This window comes from Littorina saxatilis, linkage group LG12 (genome assembly GCF_037325665.1).
Source record: "Littorina saxatilis isolate snail1 linkage group LG12, US_GU_Lsax_2.0, whole genome shotgun sequence".
Lineage (NCBI taxonomy): Eukaryota > Metazoa > Mollusca > Gastropoda > Littorinimorpha > Littorinidae > Littorina > Littorina saxatilis.
Genome location: NC_090256.1, coordinates 71,787,853 through 71,803,615, shown reverse-complemented (window position 1 = coordinate 71,803,615; position 15,763 = coordinate 71,787,853). Strand labels below are relative to the sequence as shown.

The following is a 15,763-nucleotide window of genomic DNA, read 5'->3' as shown; positions in this document are numbered from 1 at the left end:
TTTTGGCCAAGCAATCTTCGACGAAGGCCGAACTTTGGTATTGCATTTCAGCTTGGTGGCTTAAAAACTAATGAATGAGTTTGGTCATTAAAAATCGGAAACTTGTAATTAAAATTATTTTTGTATTAAACGATCCAAAAACAAACTTATCTTATTCTTCGTCATTTTCTGATTCCAAAAACATATACATATGTTATATTTGGATTACAAACAAGCTCTGAAAAATAAGAATATGAAAATTATTATTAAAATTAATTTTCCGAAATCGATTTAAAAACAATTTGATCTTATTCCTTGTCGGTCCCTGATTCCAAAAACATATAGATATGATATGTTTGTATTAAAAACAAACTCAGTAAGCTAAAAAGAATAGACATACAGAAAAGCGTCTTATCCTGCTCAGCGCGACCACTACCGCACTGTGGCTTGTCGATTTCACTGCCTTTGCCACGAGCGGTGGACTGACGAAACTACGAGTATGTGGCCTTGGTGAAAAAAGCAGTGCGTTCAGTTTCATTCTGTGAGTTCGACAGCTTCACTAAATGTTGTTATTTCGCCTTACGCGACTTGTTGTTTTATTTGTATTGTACAGTGGAACCTCCCGTAACGACCTCTCCCAAGAACGGCGCCCTCCTTTTTCCGACGACCGACCTACCAACTTAGGGTCAATAACGACTTTGACCTTTTAACCAGTGAGTGTCAAAGTTAGTAATTACACAGCACACGCGGAACACGCACGCTATTAGTCACGCAAGACTCGAGTCAGGGGTGGTAGTCTGTAGTCAGTAGTGCGTGCAAGTCAAGTTGCCCACGGCTGTCATCTTCACGGACTAGGAGGGGGGGGGGGGGGGGGGAGAGAGAGAGAAAGGGGATGGGAGGGGTTGGGAAGGGGCAGTTAGAACGACAACTCAATAATGATTTGATGTGTACGTATTCTGTGAGTGTGTGCTCACCAACTGAGACCTCGGGTCAATGGCCCATACTTGCCAATGAGTAAGTTTTACCTATGGGACGGATTCCTTTGATGTCTGCATATGTATATTTGTGTGTGTGTTTGTTTGTGTATGAGTGTGAGTGTGTGTGTGTGTGTGTGTGTGTGTTTGTGTGTGTGTTTGTTTGTGTATGAGTGTGAGTGTGTGTGTGTGTGTTTTATGTCTGCCCGTGTGTGCGCTGGTGTATGCACGTACATCATGTTTATCCATATGCACATCAAATGGGAGCAAAAATAAGATAACGGACACAACTTTCAAGACTGAATGGCAGACAAGCTTTGTAAGATGAATGTTCCAGCTTCCACCATTCTCTGGATCATGGACTATATTTTGACGAAGAGGCCTCAGTTTGTGAAAATGGGAGATAACCTAGTGTCTGACACTGTGTGCACGAACACAGGCGCCCCACAGGGCACAGTTCTTTCTTTTTTCTTTGTATACAGCTGATTTTAGTACTTCTGGCGACTCATGCCCCATGGCAAAGTTTGCCGATGACACTGGACTGGTTGGACTAATGACTGACGATGACGACTCTGACTACAGGCGGGAGGTAGATAAGTTTGTTGGTTGGTGTGATGATAATTATTTAGAACTTAATGTAGGCAAGACCAAGGAAATGATTATGGACAATAGGAGGAAGGAACATGTACATGGGGATATAGTGATTAAGGGGGAGGTTGTAGAGAAAGTAGAGCAGTATAAGTATTTGGGAATAATCATAGATAATAAGTTGACATGGAAGCCCAATATTGATGCTATTGTGAAGAAGCTCCACTCCCGCCTGTACTTTTTGAGAAAACTCAGATCTTTTAATGTTAGACAAGAGATTCTCCAGATGTTTTATACTTCAACCTGCAATAGTGTGCTGTACTTTGGATCCGTGTGTTGGAGTGGCAGCATCAGCAAGCAGGACAGGGATAGATTAGAGAAGTTTATTAAGAAAGCAGATGGGGTAGTTGGGAGGAAGCAGGACACTTTTGCATCAACGCAGGAACGACGACTGACTGACAGGCTACAGAAGATTTTGACCGATGACACGCACCCACTCAGACCTGAACTTGACAGCAGACGAATAGACAAAAGCTTAAGATTTAGACAGCCATACACAAGAACCACACGCTACAGAAACTCATTTATTCCATCTGCAATTCACATCTTCAACTCTCAGGTGGGGCGCTAGGTGCTGGTGCTGTCGCTCTGACAACGGCGTAATCTTTACATCCTTTTACCAGTTGTTTTTCTCTGTTGTTAGTTATATTGACTTATAGGATACAAATGTGAGAAGATAATGTGGTTAAAGTGTGATAAGGTGATAATGTGATATAATTTTTAAACAGGCAATGCATTGCTTCTATTTGTAGGCTTATTTTAGTAAGTGTGTGGGTACAATGTTTGCGTGTAACGATATGATGTGAATATGCGATGTGAATGTTACTACATGCATGGTTGATTGATTGATTAATTGATTGATTTTACAGACACACAGTCAAGCTTGTAATTTCTCTTTTAGAGATGAATAAAGATTATTGTATTGTATTGTATTGTATTGTATTGTTTTGTATTGTATTGTAACTGCCCAACAGTTGCCACTCCTGTGAAAAAAATTACCTCCCAAACTCCCAAACTCCCGATTTTTCTGGACATTTTCAAGGTCGTTAGTGGGAGGTTTTACTGTATCAAGAACTGGATATGGTTTATCTTCAAACCATGAAGAATGCAACTCAATTTCATGCTGAATCAAGGACTGGTAGCTTCGAGTACACACATACACACACACACACACACACACACACACACACACACACACACACACACACACACACACACACACACACACACACACACACACACACACACACACACACATATTCATAATCAAAGAGAAAAAAGTAACACATTTCTGTTCTATGAGATAATGTATTGCAAATTCTGTACAGATGCAAGAAAGACTTTCACGACAACTCTTGATAAATAGCAAGTTAACTACGAACAGGTATAAAACTAGCGGGGATAAATTTTGTTCGTAATATCTCCACATTTGCCATTGGTTGGGTAAAATATCAGAGAAGTATGAAAACTATACACATAGAAAATCAATCTAATGAGCACCAACATGCAAGAGGAGCGCTACTCTACAGTTCATTCACAATGGTAATAGTATTGTGGTGTACACTTTTTCAAGCAATGTCTTAATCATCTTTTTACTTTCAAAGTGCATGCTCACATGCTCCCCTTTCAAACATCTTCAGTATATGGCAATACATATAGCAGGAGCATCTTATGACAAAAAGCTACACGGTATATCACAACGCTTTCACAATTTCACTTTCAGCAAATGCTTAAAGTAACAATAATCATACAAAAATGTGACAAGGATAGCCAAAAATCAGAACGAAAAATTAACTATATATATGAAATTGTACCGTGAAGTGTAAAGCATGACTACGTACAATACAACCTGCCTGGCAGACTGAATCCTTTTGATTAACAATATTCCGAGTCATAAGCAACACACTTTAAAATAATAATAATACAAATAAAAATTATATTTGTCAGAAGTGTCTTCACATTCATATCTTACATGTTAGGATCCACACATTCGGACATGGCTGCTACAGTTTGTTTCCGTTTGTTCACTGTCAACAGTTGCACTCTACCCTTAACACAATACAGAATCAAATCTGCACACAATGACTGTTACTGTGTTAGACTCAAAGGTTTCTGTTGCTCTTTTAATTCTTTACAATGGTGTTACTTCAGCAGCCCATTTTTAAATGTTAAAATGAAACCTGTTTTTTCAGTCAGTTAAACATTTAGATTTTTGTCTCTTTTCTTTAGAATAGTCTACTCTTCTACATTTTAGCAACTGCTTTATAGATGTTTTACTTGGATCTTTTAAAGCTTTCTGAGTGATGAACTCATGTATCTCCCCAATAACAAAAGGAAAACAATAAACATAACAATGAAAATACATATAAAATAAAATAAATTTAAATCAAAAGAATCGAGATCTATTTTAATACAGCAATCAACTGCAAGTCAGTCAGCATTTTCAAATATATTTATTTATAAAAATGTAACCACAATGTTTGAAGCTAGTGTCAAACTTATCAATCGCTCATAACCGTGGGTCATCCATCATTAAACAAAATGTACACACCTCACTTCACAGGAAGTAGAGACGGAGAGAAGACTGAGGAAGAGCTTCAATATAAATAAATAAATAGATAAATAATTTCGTTTAAATTAATAATGAATCCAAGGTTGCTGAGACCTAGCTGGAGTTTCTTCCACTGCATTGCCATAAAAACAGGCCATCAGATCTTGCACTTGTGTCTGTAATGATATTTTTCTAGTTTCCACGTGTGTGTCTTCAATAAACTGTCAGTACACAAGTTTCAACTTCTGTCCCTGCTGACATGCAAGACACTGGTACTTCATTTGGTGGTACTGTTGTAAACCCGTTTTTATTTTTGGCTTTAAAAAAAATGTATAAATGCAAATGATTTAGATCAAGAAATACACAAACAATACCATGATTAACAAATGTACAAGGGACATGATACCCAAGTTCAAACACCAGCAGCTTGAAGCAGAAACAACCAACCCCCTCCCCCCCCCCCCCACTATAAAAATGTAACAAAAAAGTGTACTCTTTGGTTTGTATACGTGCAAGTCTTTGATGACCCATCTGACACAACTTTCCAAGAAGTCCTTACAGAGCACGTCAGAAAAATACACAAGAAAAGCTACGCCTTGTTTGAAAATAAGATGAACATAAATTTCTGCTTGTAGTTTCACAAGCTCAGCATGGGGTCCACAAATATTGCCAAAATGACTAGTAAAATCTTTAAGCACATGTTCATTACTGACCAGCACTAAATTAACACTACATAAGTTAGGTTTGTTTCCTGAATTTTGTTTCTTTACAGGTGTAGACTACTGCATCTAGTGAAAAAATAAAAAAAATAAAAAAATAAAAGTAAAAAAATAAAATAAAAACCTTTGGTCAAAATGTGTTTGGCAGTTATATCAAAGGCGAGAGGTATTTCTATGTAAAAAAAACCTTCATACAATTTCAAACAAAGAGATTTTTTTGCTAAAAAAATAGCTTTCAACCACAAGCTTTTACAATAACACAGCCCTGCTCAACATGCACGGAACAGTTATCAATATCTGCGTTGAAATGATACAAACGTACAACTTGGCAATAGAAAGGCAGTTGATGCCTTGCATGCTGTTTGAATTATCATATTCATTTCCAACTCACCACATGTCAAAGTACTGACACTTTGCAAAATATTCAAAACATTAGAGCTCATATGCAACTCAAAGACAATACTGTTGTACTCTCTTTTGCTCTCACACACACACACTCACACACACACACACATACACACACACACACACACACACACACTCACACATGCAAACGCGCACACACACGCACACAGTCCTATAATAATAATAATAATGGTGATTTCTATAGCGCTTTCGAACACACAAAGCGCTTTACAAAAGCAATAACAACATCATTACCAGAATGACGCCATTGACGGAATAGAACACAATCATAAACACTTTACAACAAAAACCAAAAACAAAACATAAATGTTTCTATAACCTAGAAAAAATGTTTTTTAAAAAAGCAGACAAAGGGGGCCGGAACCTGTATTCCTGAACGCAAGTTTAAAAAGTTTAATTCTAAACCAGTGATCAGCCTTCTTCCGGCACGGTTCGGTTGTTTGAGGGTACAAGATGTTCCATCATTCTGGTGCCAAAAACAGATAGACTTTCTTGTTTTTTGATTCATCATTCTGGCAGTTCTCGCTAAAGTTACCACTGGCATCTACCTACCCTGAACCATAATTCTGTTTCAAAATAATTACAGTAAATTGCCTTTGCTTCTTTCCTTGCAAACACATCACATTCTGCTAAACAAACACACAAAAACTCAATAACAACAGATGAATTTGATGACTATCGAAGTTGACCACTCACTCATACTCCCTTTTCCAAGTTTGCTTGGAGACCTACAGTAAGACGTAGCTGCCAACCCTCCCGGATTTTCCAGGAATGTCCCGAATTGTACAACTTCTCCCTGCTCATATTCAAGACTAAACGGTCCCCCTGGCCCCCCTTGGCTCCTGGATTTTGACTTCAGAAGGTTGGCAGCTATGGTAACATAATGAGTAGGATGCTTACGATGAGATGTGCTTAGCAAGCAGGAGATATTTGTCATGCGTAGTACAGTGGCCTGCCTCACTGACATGGGCACACGTGGACAGAGGAGACTGCAACTAAAGTGCAAGCCTACAATTATGGATGTTTTGGGTGAAAACATGCTTCAAGAGGTAGAGTCAAAGTTTTACAAAAATAAGGGACAAGCATGAGTGACAAATGACACAGGATGCCAATCAGATGTCTGAGGGTACTTGTCATTTAACAAAATTTAATAAATACATAAATAAATAAAATAAAGTTTGATTAAAATGTCTGAATCTGAGGCATTGTCTAAAAGTAAAATCTCAGCAAAAATTATTTTTATGATAAAATGTTACATGCACAAGTTTACAAATTCTCAATGTTAAATTCGTTCTTTTAAATAAAACAGCTCCATAATATTATAAAGTAACATTAGAACTTCGATAAAAACATCATGTTAAAGACCTAAAACCTCAAACCTAAAACTTCACAGACACCCTCATGACTGGATCACCTAAGTAACATGCCTTCAGCAACATTTTCAGATAAAAATTAAGAATGTGTGCTTGTGTTTCAAAACGCTTTAGAAATTGTTTTCAGTCATGAGACAATGCATGCACAGGAAAGGTGAATGTAAACATCAATTCAAAAAGAGAAAAGTTAAACTTAAAGCAAGCCAGTTTGGCATGGGACAAAGAAAACACTTTCTGGCAGTGAAATACTGAACAGGACTTGCACTCTCTGTTTCGCTTCTCTACACATTAAGTGTGGTCACAGGCACACCACAGTTGCTGCTTTCGCTTCTCTACACATTAGGTGTGGTCACAGGCACACCACAGTTGCTGCTTTCGCTTCTCTACACATTAAGTGTGGTCACAGGCACACCACAGTTGCTGCTTTCGCTTCTCTACACATTAGGTTGGACACAGGCACACCACAGTTGCTGCTTTCGCTTCTCTACACATTACATGTAGGTGTGGTCACAGGCACCCCACAGTTGCTGCTTTCGCTTCTCTACACATTAGGTTGGACACAGGCACACCACAGTTGCTGCTTTCGCTTCTCTACACATTAGGTTGGACACAGGCACACCACAGTTGCTGCTTTCGCTTCTCTACACATTAGGTTGGACACAGGCACACCACAGTTGCTGCTTTCGCTTCTCTACACATTAGGTTGGACACAGGCACACCACAGTTGCTGCTTTCGCTTCTCTCCACATTAGGTGTGGTCACAGGCACACCACAGTTGCTGCTTTCGCTTCTCTACACATTAAGTGTGGACACAGGCACACCACAGTTGCTGCTTTCGCTTCTCTACACATTAGGTTGGACACAGGCACACCACATTTGCTGCTTTCGCTTCTCTACACATTAGGTTGGACACAGGCACACCACAGTTGCTGCTTTCGCTTCTCTACACATTAAGTGTGGACACAGGCACACCACAGTTGCTGCTTTCGCTTCTCTACACATTACATGTAGGTGTGGTCACAGGCACACCACAGTTGCTGCTTTCGCTTCTCTACACATTAGGTTGGACACAGGCACACCACAGTTGCTGCTTTCGCTTCTCTACACATTAAGTGTGGACACAGGCACACCACAGTTGCTGCTTTCGCTTCTCTACACATTAGGTGTGGTCACAGGCACACCACATTTGCTGCTTTCGCTTTTCTACACATTAGGTGTGGTCACAGGCACACCACAGTTGCTGCTTTTTGCTTCTCTACACATTAAGTGTGGACACAGGCACACCACATTTGCTGCTTTCGCTTTTCTACACATTAGGTGTGGTCACAGGCACACCACAGTTGCTGCTTTTGCTTCTCTACACATTAAGTGTGGACACAGGCACACCACATTTGCTGCTTTCGCTTCTCTACACATTAGGTGTGGTCACAGGCACACCACAGTTGCTGCTTTCGCTTCTCTACACATTAAGTGTGGTCACAGGCACACCACAGTTGCTGCTTTCGCTTCTCTACACATTAAGTGTGGTCACAGGCACACCACAGTTGCTGCTTTCGCTTCTCTACACATTAAGGTTGGACACAGGCACACCACAGTTGCTGCTTTCGCTTCTCTACACATTAAGGTTGGACACAGGCACACCACAGTTGCTGCTTTCGCTTCTCTACACATTAGGTGTGGACACAGGCACACCACAGTTGCTGCTTTCGCTTCTCTACACATTAGGTGTGGTCACAGGCACACCACAGTTGCTGCTTTCGCTTCTCTACACATTAGGTGTGGTCACAGGCACACCACAGTTGCTGTTTCGCTTCTCTACACATTAGGTGTGGTCACAGGCACACCACAGTTGCTGCTTTCGCTTCTCTACACATTAAGTGTGGACACTGGCACACCACAGTTGCTGCTTTCGCTTCTCTACACATTAGGTGTGGCCACAGGCACACCACAGTTGCTGCTTTCGCTTCATCCAGAAGGATACCAACAAATAAATACACACAATTACAATTTTCTTAAGTTTAGCATTTGCCAACATTGCCATCAACTCCACACCACCATACATACAAAATGTCTACTTTTTTTAAAACCACCTCCTTCACAAAAAAGTGAACAAACAAACAGAAAAAAACTAAAATAAAAAACGAGCGAACAAACAAGATTCAACACAAAATGTTATGTCAGCTCAAATGTGCTTCACTTGTCTATGAAAGCTGTACACGCAAGCACCCTGATTTCTACTTTGTGTAACGAGTGTGCCATTAGAATCCTTGTAAATAAATACTCGTTTGAAAGATAATCTGATGTGTAAATCTTTATACCTCAAAGAATCAAACCCTGTATTACTCATCCTCATTACTATGAGTATGAGATGAATTTCAAACCCTGAATTTAATACGTTACCTTTCATGGTAAAATATTAAACCCTGCATCTCTTATAATATTCCTTGAAGGTTATAATATACATTGTAAACCTTGTATGTGACATTCTCTGAAAAGTGGACATAAAAGCTGACAATTATTTCCCAACTTGCACCCTGCTCACAAAAAACATGATCTGGACACTGTCCAAGAGTAAAATCTATACAATCGTTCAAGCATCATCAATCTGTACAAGTCCAAGCTACTGGTGATAGTTTACACATAAAAATACAGGTACTGTAACAAGCAACACAAGCCCCTTACATTACAAAACAACTACATGCTTACATGACCAAGTCAAACACTGGTTTCCTTTTTGAACAAGTCCGAGTTGTTGTCTGACTGTGGCAGCCACACATTGTCAAAGCTGTCCTCCTCCTCCTCCTCCTCAGAACTGGAGGAGGTATCCTCCCCAAGGTTGCCGAACCCGGTCTGAGTGAGGCGGTCGTACTCGCTCAGAGAGCGCGGCAACCAGAATGCCTTCTTGGCAAGTTCGTCACTTTCACTGGCCTGTTTGATCAGTTTTGTCATCACTTTGTCTCGATAATTGTGGTTGACGTAAGCGTACGCCACCTTGGCTGGGCGCGCCCTGAACTGTTCCTCCCAGCCTAGAGAGCGTTGCTTGGTCATGCCCGCCTGACTGCGGCGGTACTTGTCACGTGACCGGTGCTTTTTTCTGTGCGTGGGGTCCGAGTGGTGGTCAGAGTCTATGGACCGCGCCTTTTTGGCCAGCGGCTGAGAGTCATTGTCCTGAGGCCGCACATGACCGTCATGGGAGGAGGGGGTGGCCGTGATGTCCGAGGCGGCGGGACTCTTTGACCCTCCACCCCCGAGACCCAGTCCGGCCCCCAGGCTGCTGACCCCACCGCTGGTGGCGCGGTGCAGGTTATTGCTGTGGTTGCTGTAGCGTGAGTGGCGGCGGTGGCGACTGCTGGCGTCCGAACTGTCGCCCGACATGGGCTGGTGACTGTGGGCGGGGCTGTGGTGGGGGTGGGGGTAGTACATGAAGCCGTGCATGCCGCTGACCACCGGGCTGATGGAGCGAGCGACGGCGAAGGGTGAACCGTAGTGACCGTACGCATGACTGACCGGGATATTGCACATGTGAGCTGGGAGGTAGTTAGCGTGCACACAAGGTTCGTACCCGAGGTAGGGTGGAGGCGGGCCCCCGGATTGACCCACCCCCTGACCAGGGACCACCCCCGGTCCGTCCACAAAGACGCCACAGTTCTCGGCGTTGAACACGCCTTCACAGGGAGGACTAGACAGCATGTTGGAGGAGCCCGCACCAGGTGCGGGAGCTGGGCCAGGGGCAGGGGCGGGGCTAGAATCGTGCTTGGCGTGGCGAGGCAGCGTATTGTTGCGGGGCTGTACAGGGGTGAAAGCGCTGGGGTGGGCCCCCAAGGAACACGAGCTGGCCGTGCGCTGGTGCTGCTGCTGCTGAGGTAGCTGCGGTTGCTGCGCTGCGCTGTGCTGCGTCACCAGCTGCTGGGACCCTGCAGGTGACGCGTGCGAGCGAGAGGGACTGGGGGAGTGGCCTCCCCGCGGGTACATCCCCCCGTCCGACCTGTAGCCCACAGGGGAGGCAGCGTGCGCGTGGGCCGAGATGAGGGCGGCCGTGGTGTGGTTGCTGTGAGGGTGATGAGGATGGGGGGGCCCGTGATTGAGGATGTGGTGGTGGTGAAGGTTGGGGTTGGATGATAAGGAGGCGTTGTCATACCCCCCGCTAGAGAGATTCTTGCCGCTGCCTCGAGGATCCTTGGACTGGATCTGGATCTCCATGCTGAGGTGCGTGTTGGCCTCACTACCCGTGCCCTGACTCAGCTGGTGGCTCAGCTCCGTGGCCGACATGTTGTCCGTCAGGCTGGAGTTGATGTCTTTGTTCACGTCTTTGTTCATCACTTTGTGCTGGCGGTGCTTCTGCCAGAACTTGCGTGCGGCCCCGTTTTGTCTGGGGTTGTAGAAGTTGGGGTAACCCTCGTTGGTGGAGCCGCCGGACACCTCGGTGAGGGACGAGGCGGGCAGAGACACCAGGTTGATGTTGCTGTTGTTGGTCTGTTTGTTGACGTTGTTCTTCATGTTGCACTCCTTGGTCAGGTTGGACGACTTCTGAGAGTATACCGACACGTCCATGTTGCTGTTGGACTTGACCACCGTGCCGTTGGGCTGGACGGCAGGGGTGGAGGGCTCGGAGGCTGGAACCGGCTGCTCTGTAGCCACGGGGCCGCTGTAAGTGGCCGGGGGACCCATCCCCAAGCAGCGCTTCCAGCTGCCACAAGAGTCGTTGCGCGTGAAGCAGTAGTAGGTGAGCATGAAGATGCCGAAGATGGCGCTGACCAGGCCGTAGAGGTAGCTGAAGATGAGCTCCTGGTAGGGGATGATGGCGTGGAAGGGCCGGGCGATGGCTAGCGCTCCACACACCCACATGACAATGTACAGGAACAGCGTGGCAACCAGCGCCCTCAGCTGGGTGATGGGTCTCCGCTCAGCGTCCGGCAGGCTGATCGTCGACCTGTTATCGTCATTGTCATCATCGTCGTCGTCGTCAGCCACCACCACCCTGCTGTTTCCTCCCACGCCGCTTCTGCGCACAGCTCCACCACCGTTGGCGCTGACGTTGCGACTGCGGCGGTGCGAGTTGTCCATGTCGTGCGTGACGCTGTGCACCTCCAGGGTGGTGTCCGCCTGGCTGGGAACCAGCTCGATCTCGTTGGTGTGCACCTCCTCCGTCTCGTCCGAGTCGTTGAGGGCGGCGGTGGCCTGGGAGTGCACCACGCAGGAGATGCGCATGAAGAAGATGAGGTTGAGGATGATGAGGAGTCCCATCGGAGCGTAGAACGCTCCCAGGCTGGGCTCCCACGCCAGGAAACAACTGCAACACAAGGTGAAACTGTGTCAATGCATCTTGCACAAACTTTTCTCCTGTCACAAAACAACCACAGTGGACCCCTCTTTTAACACTTCCCTAATTTAAGACTCCCTCCTTTTTAAGACCCGATTTTCTCAGACTTCCTGCTCATAGCCTTTGTAAATTTAAGACTCCCTCCTTGTTAAGACCCGATTTTCTCAGACTTCCTGCTCATAGCCTTTGTAAATTTAAGACTCCCTCCTTGTTAACCCCTTCACTGCCCACCCCGTATGTAATACGTGGTCATTTTCTGTTTATCGTACGCCCATAACCGTATCTCACACGTGGGATTTGTGTCAACAACATTTCAGGACATTTCTGAAAACTAAATGGGAGGTAACCACTGTCCAAGTACTTGTAGGGGTTCTAAACACAGTTCTTTCCCATAGACCATTCGGATAAGTTACTACCACTGTGGCAGTGAAGGGGTTAACACTATTGTGACTAGCACTGCCACGGCGTTTACGTCCTGCCTGCCCAAGCTTGCCACCAAGAAACTTCCCAAAAATCAGTAACTGTAAAGAAATCTGTCTAGCAAGCTTGAATTAAGTCCAATCACCACCAAATTTTGTGTACTAATTCAAAAATGGATGCCCAGTTCAGTCGTGCTATTTATAAGTTTGTCACGCGATTTGTTTTAGCAAAGGGGGGTGAAAGGGGGATAATTTGTGTTTTTTAACGTTTTTTTGTGTGTGTTTTATTTTCTACTGCTTTTTTTAAAAGTTATTTTTTAACAGAAAGTATTATAAATAATGTTATAACCAAACAAGGTGTAAAACCTATGAATTAGCTGAAATATTGTTAACATTGTACACAGAAATAAGGAGACAGTACAAAGAAAAAAACAAGCAAATCACGCATTCACTCACAGCATCCTGACTCAAATGAAACAAAACTGTAGATCTAACACTCACCAAATGATGTCTAGGTAATCCATATTGAATATAAGTCACATTTTCACAACAAAGTACCAACTGTACACCTAAGAACAATTCCAAAAGGATTTGAAGGCTCCAGCCATCCATTGTTATCAGTGCTGCCACGCCCCCATAGCTTCTGCACGATTCCGAGATACATGTTCGTCTAGCAGTATCACCGCCAACCACGTGTAGTTTGCCGACTCGTACTAGCAACAACGGGACTGTTTCTTCCTCACTTTCACTGCTTGTATCGCTTTCGTGAGGCGAAAACGATACGTCCGAATCATGCTCTACGGGATCCTCTAGGTCCAACATCCGGAGAATCTCCTCCCGAGACAAGGCTCACCTTTGATTCATTTTTTTTCCTCAAAAACGCACACAAATCAGGCGGATTTGCAAATGGCAGAAGGGGACGCCAAGTGTATCAAGGGAAACAACTCAATTTATTTGCAAGCTTCAAAAGCCAGGAAGCAATCACGAGTCGTGTACCCTCTATGGCTGGTACTGAAAAATGCGCGTCCCGTCCATGGGCGTGTCAGCGCTGGTACTGATTTATCAGTGTCCCGTCGCGAAAGTGTTAAGACCCGATTTTCTCAGACTTCCTGCTCATAGCCTTTGTAAATTTAAGACTCCCTCCTTGTTAAGACCCGATTTTCTCAGACTTCCTGCTCATAGCCTTTGTAAATTTAAGACTCCCTCCTTTTTAAGACCCGATTTTCTCAGATTTTTGGCATGAGAAACTGATGTGCAAGTCGTACAGCTGAACCCCCCTGTAAGACCCCCAACACTGTGAGAAAATCGTGATACTGTATAGAAACTGGGTACAACTAGCAAAACTTAAAAACATCATGTGTAACAAAGCATTCATTGTTGCTTTTGCTCAGTTGTTTCCCTTGCTCAGTAATTTAGTAAGACCAGGCTAGTTGCTTTACCTATTTGCAGTAAAATGTTTGGTGTTGTTCAATCAGTAAAGGGGTCTTTATTTCTCGTGACCCTGCTCACACTAAATAAAAGCAATTTGTGATGTGCTACTTCTGTGGATCTATACGACCTTTGCTTCAGTTGCTTGCTGTTATGGGATTGTCTTGTAGAAAGATGTGCAAGTCATCAATTTAATGCAAAGATGACTTTTTACTTGCAAATCTTTCTACAATGAATGCTTTGTTACACATGATGTTTTGCTAGTTGTACCCAGTTTCTATATCACGATTATTAAAACAAAAATTTGGTCTGCTGCTGTATTCCTCTGTTTTGTGTAAATAAATAAATCCCTGCGCTTAGAACTGAACCCACGGAATACGCGCGATATAAGCCTCATATTGATTGATTGATTGATTTTGTGAAATGTAATCCATCGATTTGTCATTATCTCATTCAAACACCACAAACACAGGGAGAGAAAATCCAACTAGTAAATAAAATCTGTGGCTTACTACTGTACCACTTTGGTCTGTTGCTCTATTTTTGAAATAAAAAAATAAAAAAAAGTGAAATTTAATCCATCTATTTGTCTTATTTCATTCAAATACCACAAAAACAGGGACACAGGCAGAAGGTAGCCAATAAAAGGAGAGATAAATTGCATGGCTTACTACTGCGTGCCCAGGTAGTGGTTGAGGTTGACAGCGGCGGTGATGCCACAGATGATGATGGGCACCCCCCAGCCCAGGAAGTAGAATCGCAGGATGGGTTTGGGGGGCAGCGGCATGGACGCCAGCTCGGGGGGAGGGGAGGGGGGCCTGTCGGCTTTGGTGAACTTCTTGTACATGTTGCTGCACACACAAGAGAGAGTGTTAACTGAAAGAACAGCTCTTGTCAAAGTCAACAAAACAACGCTTGTTTCTGAAATAGAATCACTGCTCAAATGAAGAGTAATGTGAACGTGACAGTAATACTCTGAATTGTCTGTGCATCTGTGTATACATGAGCATGCACATACACTTACACACATGTATGCATGTCCTCTGCTTAGTTTGGCAGCTGACATTGTTATTTATTATTTACTATTAAGGACATAATTGTGTTTTTTGCATTACGATGCACATTCACTACACAACATTGATCACCACCAAAACAAACCAGGTTCTTCCTCTTACAGTCAGTTTTGTTTTGATTTTACTCTTTTTTTATCATGTTACTCTTGAAATGTCATCATCATCCACATCAATGAAAATGTTGCCTTCCCATCACTACAAATTATTTGACAGCCACGCACACACACACACAAATACCCATCTCCCCCACCAATCACACACACACCCTTCCCAAACCCTGCCTCAACCCTACCCCACTCACATACAACCCCAACCCCCACCCTTACTTTGATGTGATGGTGATCCAGAATGTGGCGGCCAGAGTGAAGAAGTGGAGACAGATGCCGGTGACACACACACACACACACTAACACACACACACTAACACACACACACACACTAACACACATACACTAACACACACACACTAACACACACAACACACACACACACTAACACACACTAACACACACACATACTAACACACACACACTCACCCACACACACTAACACACACACTCAAGCCGACCCTTACTTTGACGTGATGGTGATCCAGAATGTTGCGGCCAGAGTGAAGTAGTGGAGACAGATGCCGGTCACCTGGCAGGGAACCTGCATGTCTGTGCGGTTGATGCCCAGCACAAAGCCCACCAGCAGCAGCACCACCGCCAGGCAGATGTTGATCACTGAGTGCTTCATCTTCTTCGGGCACAAAATCACTCTGCACACACAAAGTATTATTGGAGAATCAAGGGAGGTAAACGCCCTAACGCGTATGGCAATGTGTGATAGAGTGAGTTATTTGGAATCAATC

General features: G+C 43.8%; 1 protein-coding gene across 2 annotated transcripts in view; it reads right to left on the bottom strand.

Annotated features, from left to right (window-relative positions):
- Positions 1-8,369: 8,369 nt before the first annotated feature.
- Positions 8,370-15,763, bottom strand: part of LOC138982724 (adhesion G protein-coupled receptor A3-like) — a 72,352-nt gene continuing 64,958 nt past the window's right edge. For both annotated transcript variants that reach the window (XM_070356046.1, XM_070356047.1), the window contains 3 exons: positions 15,485-15,670; positions 14,509-14,688; positions 8,370-11,960 (listed from right to left, as the gene is read on the bottom strand). In XM_070356046.1, coding sequence (XP_070212147.1) covers positions 9,386-11,960; positions 14,509-14,688; positions 15,485-15,670 — 2,941 coding nt within the window. In that variant the 3' untranslated portion in view covers positions 8,370-9,385. The remainder of the gene's footprint in view (positions 11,961-14,508; positions 14,689-15,484; positions 15,671-15,763) is intronic.